This window comes from Microtus pennsylvanicus, chromosome 4 (assembly GCF_037038515.1).
Source record: "Microtus pennsylvanicus isolate mMicPen1 chromosome 4, mMicPen1.hap1, whole genome shotgun sequence".
Classification (NCBI taxonomy): domain Eukaryota; kingdom Metazoa; phylum Chordata; class Mammalia; order Rodentia; family Cricetidae; genus Microtus; species Microtus pennsylvanicus.
Window position 1 is genome coordinate 65,504,525 of NC_134582.1, and position 16,540 is coordinate 65,521,064.

General features: G+C 48.4%; 1 protein-coding gene across 3 annotated transcripts in view; it reads left to right on the forward strand.

The window, feature by feature from the left end:
• Window positions 1-16,540, forward strand: part of Kctd1 (potassium channel tetramerization domain containing 1) — a 202,531-nt gene that overhangs the window by 82,854 nt on the left and 103,137 nt on the right. The window contains exon 1 of one of the 3 annotated variants that reach the window (XM_075969262.1): window positions 12,730-13,467. The exons of 1 other annotated variant lie outside the window; for it this stretch is intronic. Coding sequence is in view for 1 of the 2 variants with exons in the window: in XM_075969260.1 (XP_075825375.1) it covers window positions 13,808-15,604 (1,797 nt within the window). In the remaining variant the exon portion in view is untranslated. Of the gene's footprint in view, window positions 1-12,729; window positions 13,468-13,535; window positions 15,605-16,540 lie in introns of those variants that run through there. One more of the 3 variants, XM_075969260.1, reaches the window with a different exon arrangement.

The following is a 16,540-nucleotide window of genomic DNA, read 5'->3' on the forward strand; positions in this document are numbered from 1 at the left end:
TCCCCTCTCTTTCCTCTGCCCCTATATTGCTGAACGGTGGCAGCCGCCTGGATTAGTGACAGACATGCTATTGCAGCAGGAGAGCATGGCATGGATGCAACAGGGCAAAGAAGAAAACTTCCATGTTCCTGGCTTGTGAGGATGGGAGTATAGGAGAAGAGGGTCTTCCCAACCGATTTGTACCTTGGAAGGGATGACCCCTCAGTGTGCCTCTATTTAGACACACAGTGTTTAAGGAAGTCACTATGATAAATGAGGTCCTGAGGGTAGGACCTTAATCTGGTAGAGCTGGGGTCTTTTGAACAAGAAAGACATAAAAAGACACTGGAGATCTCTCTACACCCTTTCAACCAGAGAAGAATCAGCCAGCTCCCGCTGGACCTTCAAGTTTGGACTTTTAGCCTTCAGAACTTTGGGGAAATAAATTTCTGTCATTTAAGCCGTCCAGCCCCAAGCATTTTGTGACGGCAGTTAAAGCAGACTAAAGCAAAGGCAACAACAGCTCACTCACTGTGGACTGAAGGCAAACCATGCGCTAAGCAGGGTGTGGCACTCCTGTGGAGCTGGGAGCTGGGGAAGGACCTGGCAGATGAGCAGGGGTTGTTTAAAGTCTTAGATGAAGTATGGTGGCTTGAGTCTGAGGTGCAGCCTGGACGTGGGCAGAGGGTAAAGCAAGAATTAGCATTTCTTAGTTGTAAGCAAGAGAGATTTGGTCAGGAGTGATTGGCAGTTCAGGTGCCATGATCTATAATGGAAGTGGAGCGTTACTGAAACCCAAGGTCAGAATCGTAGAGTGTGTCCACTTGGAGGCTGGTCCCCAGCACTGTCAGCTGGAGCGCACACTACAGGCATCACGGCTGGACTCCTTCATGGCCCCACTGTTCTTCCCTCTCTCAACTAGGTGAGTGACACTTAGCCTGATTCCTGAGAGGCAGGCTCAGATTGGCATAGGGACGGGTGTCCCAGACACCCATTCTTGATCATGTGACAGACCATGCCCCTTCTCAGTGTCTGTGAGCTGTGGGGGTGACAGGTGCTTTGATAGAAGCATTGCGTGTAGAGAAGGACACTAAGATCATTGTTTTGGGTTCTAGGCTTGCTTGATTTAAAGGATGTTTAGTTGAATACACAGGACTTGGGAAAATCCAGCAGGTATTTTGGAGATGTGGGTTACTCAGCCGAGCAGGGAAAGCCATGGAGACAGGTTCAGGGGTGATGGATAAACACCCATCTCCAATAATGAAGCAAGAAGGGACCACGTTTCTTGGATATAAAATTAAAACAATACCGAAGCATAGTTTCTGGGAAAGTAAAGTCTTTCAATACACGTTGAAGGGTGCACCCCACCCCAGTCCCCTGAATAGGAACAGGACATACCCAGCATCAAATTCTCAGCTCAAAGGAGATTTATTTCCCTGGAGGGGCAAGTAGGGCATGGGGGAGAGGCTGCAAGAGCAGCAGCAACAGCAAGCAAGCAAGAGAGCAAAGGAGCAAGAGCGAGAGCCAGAGAGGGTGTTTCTAAGGAACGGGTTTTTAAGAAGGGTGCTGTGGTGAGCTGGTGGATCCGGATTGGACATATTCGCCAAATAATGAATTTTGATTGTTGGACCTTGGTGTTTTGTCTCAGGAAAGAGTCAGTGGCCAAATAAGGGAATAGACCTTGGGGGCTAGCTTTAGGAATGCAACTTTCTCTAGCAAGAGAGAGGAAAGAGGGTAAAAGGGCAAAACCTGTCTGTAATGCAACGCTTGCCATGCTCAGACCTGTTAGAGCCCTCACCTGCCTTCTCCCAAAGACACCGCTGCCAATGGTCACACTTACCCCCCACTCCCCACACAGATGCTTACATCTGCAGAATTTGTCCCTATCTTGTTAGTTCAGTTTTGTCCATCAAAAGTCTTAGTGGCAAGTCCCCTCAATACTTACAGATCTACGTTATCTGGTCTACAGTTGGCATTCTGTTGAATGGATCAGACATTATTCACCATCCACTTCCAAAATTAGATTCAGTTCGGCAATTTTGAATTAGGAGCCGTGATTCAACAGCATTCTGGAACATGTCTGAATCCAGCCCTGGTTCTTAGAAATGAGTTGCTGGGTTGAAAGGGTTACACATTTGCCCATTGGTTCCACCCGCCATCTGTCCTCTAGAGCAGAGCTTCTTACCCTTCCTAATGCTGCAGCCCTTTAATGCAGTCCCTCATGGTGTGGTGATCCACAACCATAAAATTATGTTGATTGCTACTTCGTAACTGTAATTTTGCTACTGTTATGAATCAGAATGCAAATGTCTGCTTTGCAGGATATCTGCTATGTGGCCCCTGTGAAAGTGTCATTTGATTCCAAAAGGTGTCATGACCCACAGGTTGAGAACCACTGCTCTCTAAGGTGGTACCAATATGCACTGCTTGCAGTGATGGATGGTGTCTAATTAGAGCCCCACATATGGACTGCTTAAGCTATTTTGGGTCATGGACTTCTTTAAAATTTTGCTGCAAACCGTGGATCTCTGTTCTAGGAAAATATGCCGATATATCACACACATGCTGCAAATAATTTCTGTGGGTTTTAACCACCCAGGAGCCTACCCCTTTCTATGAAGTAACTTTGAATACCCACATGTGAATGGGTCTCCATCTGAACTGCTCACAAGAATCACTTGCAGAGATTGGACAAGCTCCCAGGCTAGACCACTATTAAGAGTAAGCCCAGCAGGCATCCTGGGAAGGAGATTTCAGTCAGCAGATTCTGCAATCTCTACATGTGATTTTAACTCACAACCAGACTCAAAAGCTACTGCAGCAGAGAGGCCAGAGGGAAGTAAGGAATTAAAGAGGTCCCAGTGACATGGCTCCACAGATACATATGCTGACTGCTGAGCCGGACAGCCTGCGTAGTGACAGCCTGCATAGTGAAAAGAGAGAACTGGCCCTACACGTTCTTCTTTTGACTTCCAAATGTAGACCCTGGCATGCATTCACATGACCCACCCCCCAACACTAATAAATACAATTAAAACAATTTATGTAAAGAATGAAGACAGGACTGGAGAGATGGCTCTGCAGGTTAGGAATACTGGCTGCTCTTTCAGAGGACCCAGGTTCAATTCCCAGCACTCACATGGTAGTTCACAACTCTGTAACTCCAATTCCAGGGAATCCAACACCCTCTTCTGGTCTCCATGGACACTAGACACTCACATGGTACACAGACATACATACAAGCAGAACACCCATACACATAAAATAAAATAATAATAAAAATTTTAAAATTAATCAATAAAAGAGCAAAGACAATGTGGATCAGCAGAGGAGAAATGAGAAAGAAAATGTGCTTCAGGGCAGGGTCAACTCAGATTTAGCACCCTACCAGCCTTTCCCACACTGCCTGAGCTGTGGACATGGCCTGAAAGACACCTTACCGTAGACCTGCTTACCAACACAAGGCAGCTTTGCACCCTTGACCCTCACCCCACCGTCCCTCCTTCGCTGATTCTTTCTTTTGGGTGTTGTCTTGGTCCATTATCTGCTGCTCTTACAAAATAACACAGAGGACGACTTATAAGGAAAAGAGCTGATTTTGACTCATGATTCTGTAGGCTGGGAACCTCGCAACCATGGTGAGGGCATGGGCCTACTTCAACCATGACAGAGAGCAGAAAGGCAAGCAGGTTGGTACAGAAGCGAGATGAACAAACACACATGGTGGCCTCACTTTATAACAACCCAGTCTTGGAGTAGCTAGTCTAGTCCCTTGAGAAAGGCGTCAACAGCCCCTCTGTTTTTCAGGGCTCTTTGTAAGGCGAGCACCTACTACCGAGTTACATCCCCAGACCATGTGTAAATCCCTCTGGGTGATCAAGTCATCAAGGCTCCACCATCCAACACCATCACAACAACAAACATCCGCACGGGCTTCAGTGGGGACACTTGACATTCACACCAGAGCAGCTATGTATAGCCACCTCTCCTGGGCCTGAGCTTCTCGAGAACTATGTGGTCAGCCAGGAGCAGCAGTGCCTGGGAGCCCCCTTGCCCACGTGGGACTGGCTCCTCCAGACACTTGGAGAAGGCCCAGCACCAGCAGTTTCTATTGGCGTCCTGGGCCATTTGGAGGCCAAGTCAAGTGTCAGGATCAGCTGTGAGTGCCGGCCAGGATGGTCCAAGTATGTGGACTTTCTAGCATTTTTTCCCCTTTGGAGTCCTTTTACACAGGGGAGACTGGTGCCAAGGAAATCCTATACAGAATGCTGAGGAATTAAACTGGGGCTAAATCCTGAAGTTAGGCTTGGTGTTAAAAAAAAAAAAAGGAAATATGGTTATGTTTTGGCTAGGGGAAGACATGGATTACAGTGCTGTTGAAAATCAGGGCCTAGGCAGCCTTGACCCCAGTCCTTTGCTTCCCTTAAATGATTGACAAGTCACATTGGTTCAGCATGTGGAGCTTCTAAGGAAGAGGTTTCATAATTTTCATCCGATTTTCCAGGGGATTCGCAGTTCCAATGTGGTTAGTTACCATTGCTGGAAAGGAAATTGCTTTCTGGTTTAATAAATTATATTAGCTTTAGCAGCAGTGTCTCTTGTGGTGGGGTCAGACTGGTATTAGATTTGTTTGTGATGAGAGTGGCTCTTGCATCCCTGAGCCACATTCCCGACCTCTGGAGACACCTGAGAATCTGCATTTTAAACTAGTTCTCCAGGTGAATGGGAGATTCTGATGCAGCCTTGGGCTTCAAGTCTAAAAGAAAGTAACGCTTGCAAGCTCAATTCCCAGAACCCAAAAGAAAAAGACAGATGAGGTGCAACCTGCTTATAGCTAATTCTAGCACTGAGGAAGTAGAAACTGTGGATACCTGTGCCGTCCTGGCTGGTTAGCTTAGCCTACTCTGTGAATCCCAGGGCAGTGAGACACCCCTTTTCAAAAAACAAACTCGACAGGACCCAAATCTGACCTCTGTCCTGAATCCTGAATGCACACATACATACACACACAGAGTTCTAAGAAAGCTTAATTAACTATGAATTTAGAACACGTATTAGTCACAAAAACCATTGTGCCAAGGTCTAAAAACCCTTGCTATCAAATTCCTAAATGCCACCACACTGGGAATGACACCTGGTAACTGCTTCCCAGTCCCCCCTCTCTCTCCATGGTCATCCCCTTAAATGTTGTCTCTGGGTGTCAAGAAGTGGCCTGGCTTGGATTTTGTCTTCAAACCCCAGTAGTTCAAAACGGTCTCCAGGATGGGAGATCTTCTAAGGCATGCAGAAATGCGGCAGTCGGAGGAAAGGCACAGGAGAAAACCATCAGTAAGCACAGCAGCCTACCTAAGCCACAGCCTCTCGAGAGCCAGGCGATGTGTGCTTCCTGAATCATGGCCCCTTCCTACCTGCTCGACCATGTGCTTGGCAGATGGTACCAAAAATCCATCATCCTAGAACCTCACAGAACAGGCCATCTATGAAGGAAAGAGATTTATTTCTTACAGTTCTGGAAGTTGGGAAGTTTAAGATCAATGAAAAGGACAAAATCTATTGAGAACCTTTTCATGCAGGTGTGGATGATGCCGAAGCCTGAAGCAGCACAGGGCGTCTGATGCAAGACGGCGCAACTGTGCCAGAGAGAGCCGGCTTTTATGGCAAGCCACTCCCATTACCCATTAAGCCATTAATCCGAGTAGATTAATAGAGCCATGAGGGCCAGGCTCTCGTGACCCAGGCTTCTTCTAAAGGTCTCACCTCTCAAGTGTCATTAATATATCACTTTAGGGATTAAGTCTCTAGCACATAAAATTTGGAGGAGTCATTCAAACCATAGGCTCTATTGATGACATATTTTGGCTTCTGAATGTTTAAATATTTAATACTTAGAACTTAAACAGTAAACTCTATGCAGTTGAATCTGTGAAAATATACAGGAATACAGATTTTTTCCCCATAAAAATAGAAAAATAATCAAATGAGACTAGGCTAGAGAATTGTTCAGAAAGTGTGTGCTCTGAGGTCGGACTAACTGGCTAAAGAAATCTAGGAGGAGCTATTTAAGCCCTCTGGGTTTTCACTCATGCATGACACAGGAACCAGCTTCACATGTACCAGTAAGAAAAAAATTAGTGTTCCAAGCCCAGACCCTCAGCAAACACTCCCTAAGTATGAACCTGGAAACACACACACACACACACATACACACACACACACACACACACACACACACACACACCACCTACCCAGGTTAGATTTTTATGGAATTGTTAATTTTCTCTTATAGAAAAGAATGCTAAAGTCCAGTCTTTTTGTGTGTATTTTAACTTCAGGGAAGGAGCGGAAGAGAGATAGGACAGCAAAGTGGCTCCTCAATGTTAGAGGAGGCTGGTTTTATTCCGAGAGTCTCATGTGATCCTGGGACGGGTCAGTAGGAGGACAGACTTAGAGTAACAATGCAAAGGCATGTTGCCCCATCTCTGCCTCAGCTCACAGGATGGAAGAGCTGGATACAGTGTTTCTGGGTTCCCTGCTCCTCTCTACCACAGTTTTCACTGGCAGGCTAGAAACATCCCCAGCATTAAGTTGAAGAAATGGAACAAACTCATCCCAGGGCTTCTTTAAATATTCAGAAAAACCCATGTGCCCCTATCAGTTAAATTAAGCTTTTCTAAGGAAAAGTAAGTCAATTAGTTCAAAATGTGGGTTAGTGCTTCTGGGTATTTAAAAGGGATTTTTTTTTCTTTTTTAGTTCATTAGAAACACAGCCACAGGGCAGGTACATACCAAACTCCTCCTCACGTCCTGTGAGGAGCCACCAAACACCTTGACCAGTTTCTGAGATCTGGAGCTTCAGTGCTGGATCTTAAACTATCTCAGAGCTTGGAATGGATCATTAATATTTAGCCTTTTATTTCATATCCTGTATCTTCAGATTCACTATCCACAGTCACTAAGACGTGCCTGACAATGCTACCGAGACAGGAGGTTTCCGTCTCCATTTAGGAATGCTTTGTGAACTTTTGTCAATGAAGTCAGGCCTCTGGGAAATTATGAGATACCATTGTGGAATATGCATTGAACACAAACTTCAGAACCATTTTGTCCGAATGACCTAAACACAATGAACCAAAGAGAACGAAACAGAAATAAAACGTAATATTTGTAAGAAAATGGCTTTCTGGAAGTGATTTCATGACCAAAGACTATGAACATTCTCATGACTTGTGCTCACCTTCCTTAAGAAGCTGTCCTTCCCTGATAATGACAAAAAAAAATGAAAAAAGTTTTATATCAACATTAGAAATAAAACATTATCTTTAATTTTGTTCTTTATTTTGTTTTGATCTCACTACTTCAATAAGCTATTTGAATATAGCAAACAGTCCCAGAAATATTTTATATACTGAGACGATTATAAATAACCCCATTACTCAAAAACATTTATTACATGACATTAATGAATATCATTAGCTCTTCTTCCACTTTAATTAGTATTGTGATGAAATGAAAATATATATTACTTAATAACAGTACTGATGGATGCTTCTGTGGACTCCAAAGATACATGGCTAGAAGAGAAGGAAATGACTCTCCCTGTTAATAGTAGGTTTGACTATCTTTGCATTTGAATTCTTTATTGGCCAAGTGACATTTTATTATCAGGATATTATAATAAAGGGAGACAACACATTTTCAGATTCCACAAACACACGCTTTGCTTACAAAAAACCATATTCCTCTTGTACGTTGTTCATTTAAAAAATACCTAGGAAACAGGTCCAGAATTATAGTCACCTGGTAGTAATTAGAATCTAAACATTCTACTCCTGTCAATCACTATGTTAAGTTTACTGTGACCTGTTTTTCTGGTATAGAATGAAAGACAAAAATATGCAATATTCTACCTTGCCCCCCAAGATGCTCACTGAAGAGCCCAGGACTTAAGTAGAGTGTTTTACAGGCTAACCTGGTTGTGTGCATGAGCATTCTTTTTGTCTCCAAACTCCTCTAAAGCACAAAAGTGTCTTTACTTCCAATAAACTAGAAAAATAGAACCGAAGTCTGGCAAAGATTATGCCATGTCTTAGCCTGTTTATACCATACTCAAAGTCCAGGACCTTGGCCTAGCAGCCTCCTGCCTTCCAAATCCCCAAGTCAAAGGCACAGAAATTTGAATGGCAAAGAATTATTTCCTTAAGAGGGAGCAGTGTGTGCATGCATGTGTGTGTGAGAGAGAGAGACAGACAGACAGAGACAGAGAGAGACAGAGAGTATGTGTGTGTGTATAGAGAGAGTATGTGTGTGTGCGAGAGAGAAAGCATGTGTGAGAGAAAGTGTGTGTGTATGTGAGAGAGAGAGAGAGAGAGAGAGAGAGAGAGAGAGAGAGAGAGAGAGAGAGAGAGAGAGTTTATTGTTTGTTTACTCAGAGGCTGAAAGTGGTCAAGGACTTTTGGTCATGTGCTTTGGAACCAGTCAGCCTACCCTTGTGAGGTCTGGAAGACCTGAGTCACATGGTTTAACTTATTTTAAAGGTTTCTGCAGTGCTGAGAATCAAACTGCAGGCCTCTTAACTGCCAAGCTGATGCTCTTTCACACCACAGCCTACAGCAGAACCTTAAAAACTGTTCGGCCTTGGTTTTCTTCTGTATAAAGAAATCTTGGAGTTTTGATAGCCCAGAGTTCAGCCTTGGGTGGCTCAGCATGTCTGTCATTCCAGAATTTGGGAGGTTGAATGAAGCAAGAGGATCTTGAATTTGGGGTGAACCTGCGCTACATCATGAGTCCCTGTCTCAAAACTCAAAATGACAATAACAAAAACAAAATGACCAATGGTTACATGTGTGCTATTGTTTCAGATAACATATTAAATACTAACACATTTAATTTTCAAAAAACAATCAAAGGTGGTGTCCCAGAACACAGAACAGGGAGAGTAAGAAAATAAAAAGAACTGGACAGGATCTAAAGCTACAGAGAAACCCTGTCTCAACAAACAGACAAACAGACCAACAAGCACCTGAGAAGGTGAAGTGGGCTCCATCCCCCCAACAACCTGTGTTCAGTTACACTGCACCCCTGCAGTCAGTGTCTGCTCTCTCCCTACATGTGAGAACCTGGACAGTTGTGTTTACTATATGCCAGGCACCTTGCTAAAATATTTGGGGGTGGGGGCGGGAATAAATGGGGCTGCAGTCCTAAGCCATGTGTTTGTCCTTTCAGAGTCATTTCTGTTCCACTTTTAGAGTTAGATGACAGGAGTTCGAATTTCATCTGAGTTCAAAAACATTACTCAAGATGATCTTCACTTACATGCAACAGAATTAATAGTAATTTTTTAAAAGACATGTCAAAATAGCTTCGATTTGAATTCATATTTAGCCTCAAAAGCACTTTATGAATCTTTAAGTAATCGAATCAAGAGAGCATGGTTTTCTCTTTTGATTTGTTTTTTAAAGTGATTAACTAAATGCCTTTTCTGGCCTCTGCCCAGGAGCCCACAAAATCCTGAGGGTTTACAATATAAATCCTCTCCAACTCACCTCTCACAACACACAGACACCTCCATTCCTGCCCTCTCTTTAAAGAGTCCACAATAGCTGGCTCCCCTGGGTCAGGGGAGGTGGCCCCTTTCTCTACTGCTGCAGTAAATTACAATTTTTGCACCAGAGAAAACCGTGGTGATGGACACATTAGCCCAATGCAGTCATTGAGTTCTCTTTAACTCCAGGGGCTGGTGTTGTCTAAGCATCCTTTTTTTGTCCTTCTTTTGAATTGTAGAATATCATTCATGCTATTTTAGATTTTTCATGTTAGAAAACTGATAAATATAAGATTTAACTAAATGTAACCCATTTGTTTATGTGTTCATTTGTTTGTAATAAATGGCTGGAGAGCTTGCCCTGCCCTGGACAGCATACTGAGACTTTAGGTGTATTGGGTTTGTAGAGGAAGCAAGGTAGCTCAAAGGCACTGAGAAAATTTCCTAACAGATGAACCTCAAGACTGGATGCTGTATCTGAGTCGGTGGGAACATGTTGATGGCATTTTGAAGAGGTTGCCTAGTGGTTTTCTTAAAAGGCCCTTCTAACTGATATTGACAACAAAATTATAAGAATCTAAAGTGGGAACCCAAGGTTTATAGATCAGGTGTGTGTGGATGTAGGGGGCTGTGCGTGGAGGATTTCTGCCCCCAAATAACCTTGTCTCTACTTTCTGAGATGGGAAACACAGAGACATGCGTGGTACTTTCGGGTAATGTTGGCAGAGACGGCTCATGTGGTCAAGGCTTCTTGTGGAAGCTGCACAGACCTTCAGGTGGCTTATGAGTCTAGCAGTTGGGTGACAGTAGCCAAAGCCCCACCTTGAACTGGATTGCTGTTTGTAACAGAGAAAGCACAGCCTGCACAGTTTGAAGTGGTGATCGGAATAGACTTCCTGATGTGGAGTCAGGTGGAGCTTAGAAAACAGACAGGCTAAACAAGTAATATTGCCTCTACAAAAATCATACAGCATTTTTTAATTTTTTCTATTTCAAATTGAGTTTATGGAACCACATTATGTAAAAGATTATTTAATAAACCTGGAATTGAACTCTTTTTATGAGTTCAACTGCAATTTCATGTTATTGGGTTTTAAAAACTAAGCAACTCTTTCCCCTTATCTTTGTTTCCTTTGATGGAAGCAGTAGGGAAAGATCACATATTTCTCCTTGTTTTGTTTGGCCTTTCTGCCTGGTAACTATGTTGGTTACCAACCTGACGAGATCTTTTCAGTATTTGATGAAGTATTCTTATAGGTATTAAATTTTCGTAGCCAGGCAGAAGCTGATGCGATGCGAGAAGGTGGGTGAACACTCCTGCGACAATCACGCCAAAGCATACTTTCCAAGGTGCGTTTTTCATCCCTAGTTTAAGTTCGGGTCCTGCTCTTCATTCGCATAAGGTCGAGGCAGTTCCTGAAACTGCTGTTTCTCCTAGTCCGTTAAAAAGTTATTCGTGCCTGGGTGGCATTTCCTCCTCTTCAGCCCTGCCATTCCCCACCTCCATCGCCTGGCTTTTGCCAGTAGGGACTTGCCCTGGGGGGTATTTTGTCCTGGGAACACAAAACTATTTTCTTTTCTGGAAATACGTTGACGTCAACTGGAAGCTGTTTTTGGTTGCTTTGTTTCCCGGAGCGTCCAATCCAGCATACTGCCTCCGGCAAACTGCTAGCAATTGGAAGCAGCTCCCCCAGAGGAGAGTGGAGCCGGTGTCTGCGTGGGTGCTGGTTGGGGAGTGGCTGTAGCCTAGCCGGTCGGCTGCAAAAGTGTGTGGGGGGGGGGGGGAGGAGAAGACCTGAAGAACTACTCCCCGCCCCCCATGGGCCCCAGTTTGGAGCTGGATCCTCAGGCAGAGATCGGAGCTTGGGTGCACCCTCATCTCGTGGTGCTTTTAAGAATTCGAGGTAGTTAAGTGATTTGCCCCACTGAGTTTTCAGCACTGCAGCAAGTCTCAGAGAATCCAAAACCTGGCCGCATGCTGGGACCAAAGGCCCGCTCTCCGGAAGTGGCGGTGTGCGACTATCAAGTGCCGCTCATAAGGGGAGCTCCGGGTCAATGAACTTAACTGCCCACTGCTTAAAGTTCTAGGAAGCTAATACATCTCGCTACATATTTCCAGTGGCTAAGACAGAGAACAGAACGCGGTGACAAATCCGACCGCATCTCTACTACCACCTGGGGAAGGATTCCCCAGAAGTCCATCCCAAAGATCCAAAGATCCTCGACTCCTTGGACAGATGTAGGCTGCCTGTGATGAGAGGGCGCGTGGGCGTGTGTGTGTGTGTGTGTGTGTGTGTATTTCCCCAAGGAGCTGAAGGAAACCTGAGAGACAGGGACTTGTTACAACTTGTTTCACACCTGGCATTACTTCCCCAACGCTCTGCGGTGTCCATGGCTAAGGAGGCTCTTGCAGGGCGACTAAAGATGGCTGCAGAAAAGCTGCTGTCACCTCCCTCCTTAGATGCCCACGCGGCCCGGACTTAACCTTTCTTTCTTCTTACTTAATATTCCTTGTAAATTACAATTTGATGGATGGTTTCTATTGAGGCACAAAATGATAAACGCCCTGAAAAATAAAAAAAAGATAGGCAACAGGGAAAGAGAGAATAATTGAGACAGATTCCCCATAGCTGAATTGAGACTTAGAGGCAAATTCCAATGACGCACGCAAGGACCCAGTGAGGCTGCCTCCAGGAGGTCCGGCCTGGCACATGGGTACTCTACTGGGATCTGGCTCCCTTGGTTCTTTATGGTCTTGAGTCTCAGACATCGCTGGAGAGAGCCTGGGGACACTTGGGCTTCCCACGGTGTTGGAGAAAGTTAGGATGAAGCTCATCTCTGGAGACTACCCTGGCTATTGCCACCAAAGAACAGTTAAAGGGTGGCAGTAGGGTGCTATTCCCCATCACCACCAGGAGAGAACGGAAGGTGGGGACCGAGAAGAGGAGCCCAGAGCCTAGGTGCACCGGAGGCAGGAGTTTGGCTGGAAGTGGGATTGTATTTCCTATGGGAAAGAGGGACCCGGCGAGCTCTTTGGCTGTCTTTCCAGTTTCCGAGGTGCCCGCCCCCACGCGCCGGAGGCAGCGCAGCCCCGAGGGCGAATGCAGGGCAGTTGGCGAACTTAAAAGTGAGAGCGCGCTCAAGATCGGATTTGCCAGAATTGTGGGAGAGTGGGGTCGACCCAAAGCCCAAGTTCACTTTTTCCAACAGCTCGCTCTCCCGCTTGTCCTTTAGGGATCCGCGCAGCTTTAGTGCCAACCTGGCACCCCTTGCCCCGGTGTGTTGTGTCATTTTGCTCTGGGGCAGGAAGGGTGGCGAGTGGGTCCCTGGGGTCCCGGAAAGCTCCTCTTCCCACGTCTCCCCTCCCACCAACACCTCCCAGTCTTTCCTTCTTGCACTTTCCCGGGGCTGGCTAAACCGGCGCGGACTTGCCCCAGACCTTTGGGGAGCGCCCCAGGTCTTTAATGACAGCTTAAAAGTGGCAGTTGGAAAAGTCTAAACAGATGAGGCTGACGTGGGGCGTGTTCCGCTCCTTAGCAAGAGTCGGGATGGGAGCTGGGAGCCGCGCTGCTGGCCCCAGGCCCCTGCGCCTCGCCGCCAGCAAGTAGGTGGGGGAGCCGCCGCTGCCGCCAGCCCCATCCCGCTCCCAAGCCTCGCCCGCTGCGCCCTGGCCGCGGGCACCGAGAGGGTGCAGGGCCTCGCGGAGCCTCCTCCACCCAGCTCATTAACCTGCCTGCTCCGGGCGGTCCGGACACCGGCTTCTCGCCGCAGCACCCGCGGCCAGCACACTGCTGCAGCTGCCGGGATCCCCCGACTTCGGGGGGCAATGAGGGGGCGGTGGAGGGGGCACTGCTCCTCCGGCATTACCTAGAGAAGCGACACCGCCCCGCCCTGCCGTCGGCCCTCCCTCGCGCCCGCCGGGGCCCGCGCGCCGGCTCCGCTAGAGGGTAAGTTGGGAGTGTTTCGCCCCCACCGACAGCTCTCCCTCCCTTTCCTATTTTCTCCCCCAAAGTTTTCCTAGAAGTGGAGATCGGGCTGGGGGAGTAAGAAGGTCCGGGTAGCCTCCCTCTTTTACCCTCTCTTGGCCACAGTTACCCCACACTTCGTCTCCCTGGCATCTCCTCGCCCCTCCCGAGTAGCGCTCAGGAATGACAATTGGAGCGCGGCTCCTTTAAGAGCCCGGCTTTGCCTCCCGGTAGCTGAAGGTCATTAAACACAAAAGCTCTCAGCGCTGCGGTCCAATATAGCGCATGCGCCCTGCCCGAGGACTGGCAGGGAGACGGCAATATGGCGAGAATGCCTGGCAGCGGGGACTGTAACACCAGCGCGGGCGGCAGCGCCGCCTCAGCGGCAGAGAACAATGGGGAGCGGGGCGAGGGCGAGCGCGGGGCTGGGGGCCGCGGCCGCCGCCGCGGCCGCCCGCACTACTGCAGCGCGGGCGAGGAGGAGGAAGAGGAGGAGGAGGAGGAGGACGAGATCCAGGAGGTGCAGATAACGGGGGACGAGGAGGAGGACGGAGGTGGGGGGCTGGAGGAGGACGAGGAGGAGGAAGAGGAGGAGATGGGGATGGACTGGGAAGAGCCCCTGGAGCCGGAGGACTCGGCCGGGGAGGAGCTGGAGCCCGAGCCGGTCCATATGATCCATATGGACCAGAGCGCCGCGCTGGAGCCCGAGGCGCCGCCGCGTCTGCTGGCTCCCCGGGCCCGCGCGGGGCCGCCGGGGGACAGCTCGGAGCTGGACCCCGACGTGCTGCAGCGCCCCGAGCGGGCCCGGCTGAGCGAGAACACCCGGTTGGCTACCCGCTACGCCGTGCGCATCTTCCGGGAGTACCTGAGCGAAAAGGCTCAGAGCCCGGACTTCGAGACCATGGACAAGGGGGCGCTGTGTCGCGTGCTGCGCTCCTTTTACGCCGAGGCCCGTTCTAAGAGCGGCCAGCTCTACAGCAAGTCCTCGCTCATCAGCATCCGCAGCTCTCTCAACCGCTACCTCAATGAGCCCCCGTACTGTCGCACGCTCGACCTGACCAAGGACCCCGAGCTGCGCAGCGCCAACCTGACTCTAGCCGCAGTCATCCGCAAGCTCGAGGAGCAGGGCGCGGGGCCGGTGGTGCAGAAGCAAGCCATCACGCGCGCCGACCTGCGCAAGCTCTACACCTCCAGCGTCTTCAGCACCAACACGCCCTTTGGGCTGCTCAACAAGGTCTGGTTCGAGACCTGCATGTACTTCTGCACGCGCGGCCGCGAAAACCAGCGGGAGCTGGAGGAGGACTCCTTCGGGCTGGCCATGGACGAGGACGGTCGCAAGTTCGTATACTTCAAGTCGCTCGGGCCTTACCACAAGTCGCGCTCCTCGTCCTGGAGTAAGAAGCGAGCGGAAAGCAGCGACGAAGAGAACTTGCCGCGCATGTACGAGACCGGCACCGAGTTCTGTCCCTATGCCAGCTTTGTCAAGTACCTGTCGAAGCGCAATCCCCTCTGTAAGGCATTCTTCCAGCGGCCACGGGACCACTGCAGTGAGGGCGATGTGACCTGGTACGAGAACAAAGCCATAGGCAAGAACTTGCTGGGCACCAGGATGCAGATGCTCTCCAAGGCAGCCAAGCTGTCCAAGACCTACACTAATCACTGCATCGGCGCGGTGTCCATCGCCACGCTCAACAGCATCGCGGGCATCGGGACCAAGCTAGGCTCCCCGGCCCCGCAGGGCTGCTATACCGAATCTTTGAACGGGTCAGCTCGTCACCACTCCCACCATCCCCCCACCCATCCTTCCCACCACCACCGCCCCCAGCCGCCCTCTCTGGGGAACACTTATATCCTCCCCAAAGACAGCCAGGTGGGGCCCGACGTGAAATCCGAGGCTGCGCCCAAGCGCGCACTGTACGAGTCAGTGTTTGGGTCCGGGGAAATCTGCGGCCCTTCTTCCCCCAAAAGACTTTGTATCCGTCCTTCCTCGGAACCTGTGGATGCGGTGGTGGTGGTTTCCGTGAAACACGACCCCCTGCCTCTTCTTCCAGAAGTCAATGGGCACCGAAGCACCAATTCTCCCACCATAGTTTCACCTGCTATTGTTTCCCCCACCCAGGTAACCAAACCAAAGTCTATGCATGAAATATTTGTCTGTTACACTTTAGGACTAACTTTTGTGCTCCCGTCAGTTGAGGGGGTGGGGGATTCTTTTTTAAGTAGTTGTTACACTGCACTGGGTTTGATACATTCCCTAGAAATGTAACTCTTAGTGTTTTGGGGCAAACTCTAGCCTTAAAAGATGCCAGGGGGCCTTAGCTTCCAAGTCTCTGCAGCGAAGTAACAAATTAACGCTAGAAACCTCAGAGTTCTCAGAACAAAAGGTTTAAGCTCATTCTTGAAGTGCCTCTCCATGATGCCTGAGTTTTATAAGGGAAGGATTGCCAGAGTGCAGAATAGAGGTAGTTACCTTAAGTAAATTAGAATAAAGTTACTTTTAAAATGCTCCATTACATACTCGCCATAACTTCTAAAGGTAGAAAAATACGCTTCTAAATTATTAAAAGGAAAACATGCCAATTCCACTTCCTGTAGATTGCTTTTGTTGTTGTTAAAGAAAAGGGGCGGAGATGCAGCGGCAGACAGTGGAGTGCCTGTTTATTCTTTTAACATGCAGCCGCGTGTGCCGTGACCTTTGGGGTGTCGTTCTCGTTAGTGTTGTTAACAATACTCAGATGGGAAAGTGATGGCTGAGCTAGGGACATGATACACAGATGTGCAGCTGTGATGTGCCAAGCTGGCTGTGGGCTGAAACAGGTTTATTCATCCCTAGCCTGTAGAGGCTCGCTATCTGGGGCCCAAACAAGGAAGGGGGGGGGACCCACTCAGAGTAAGTGGACAGCAGGACTAGGAAAAAGCTTGGACAAATCAGTTCGCCTGTCTGGGCTTTAGGTATTGTTGTTGAACCTGAAAGAAACCCACAGCAAAATTCCTTAATCGGTGACAGTAGTGTGCACAGAGATGGCCTGCCCGCTAGAGCCTTTCCCCTGCTGCT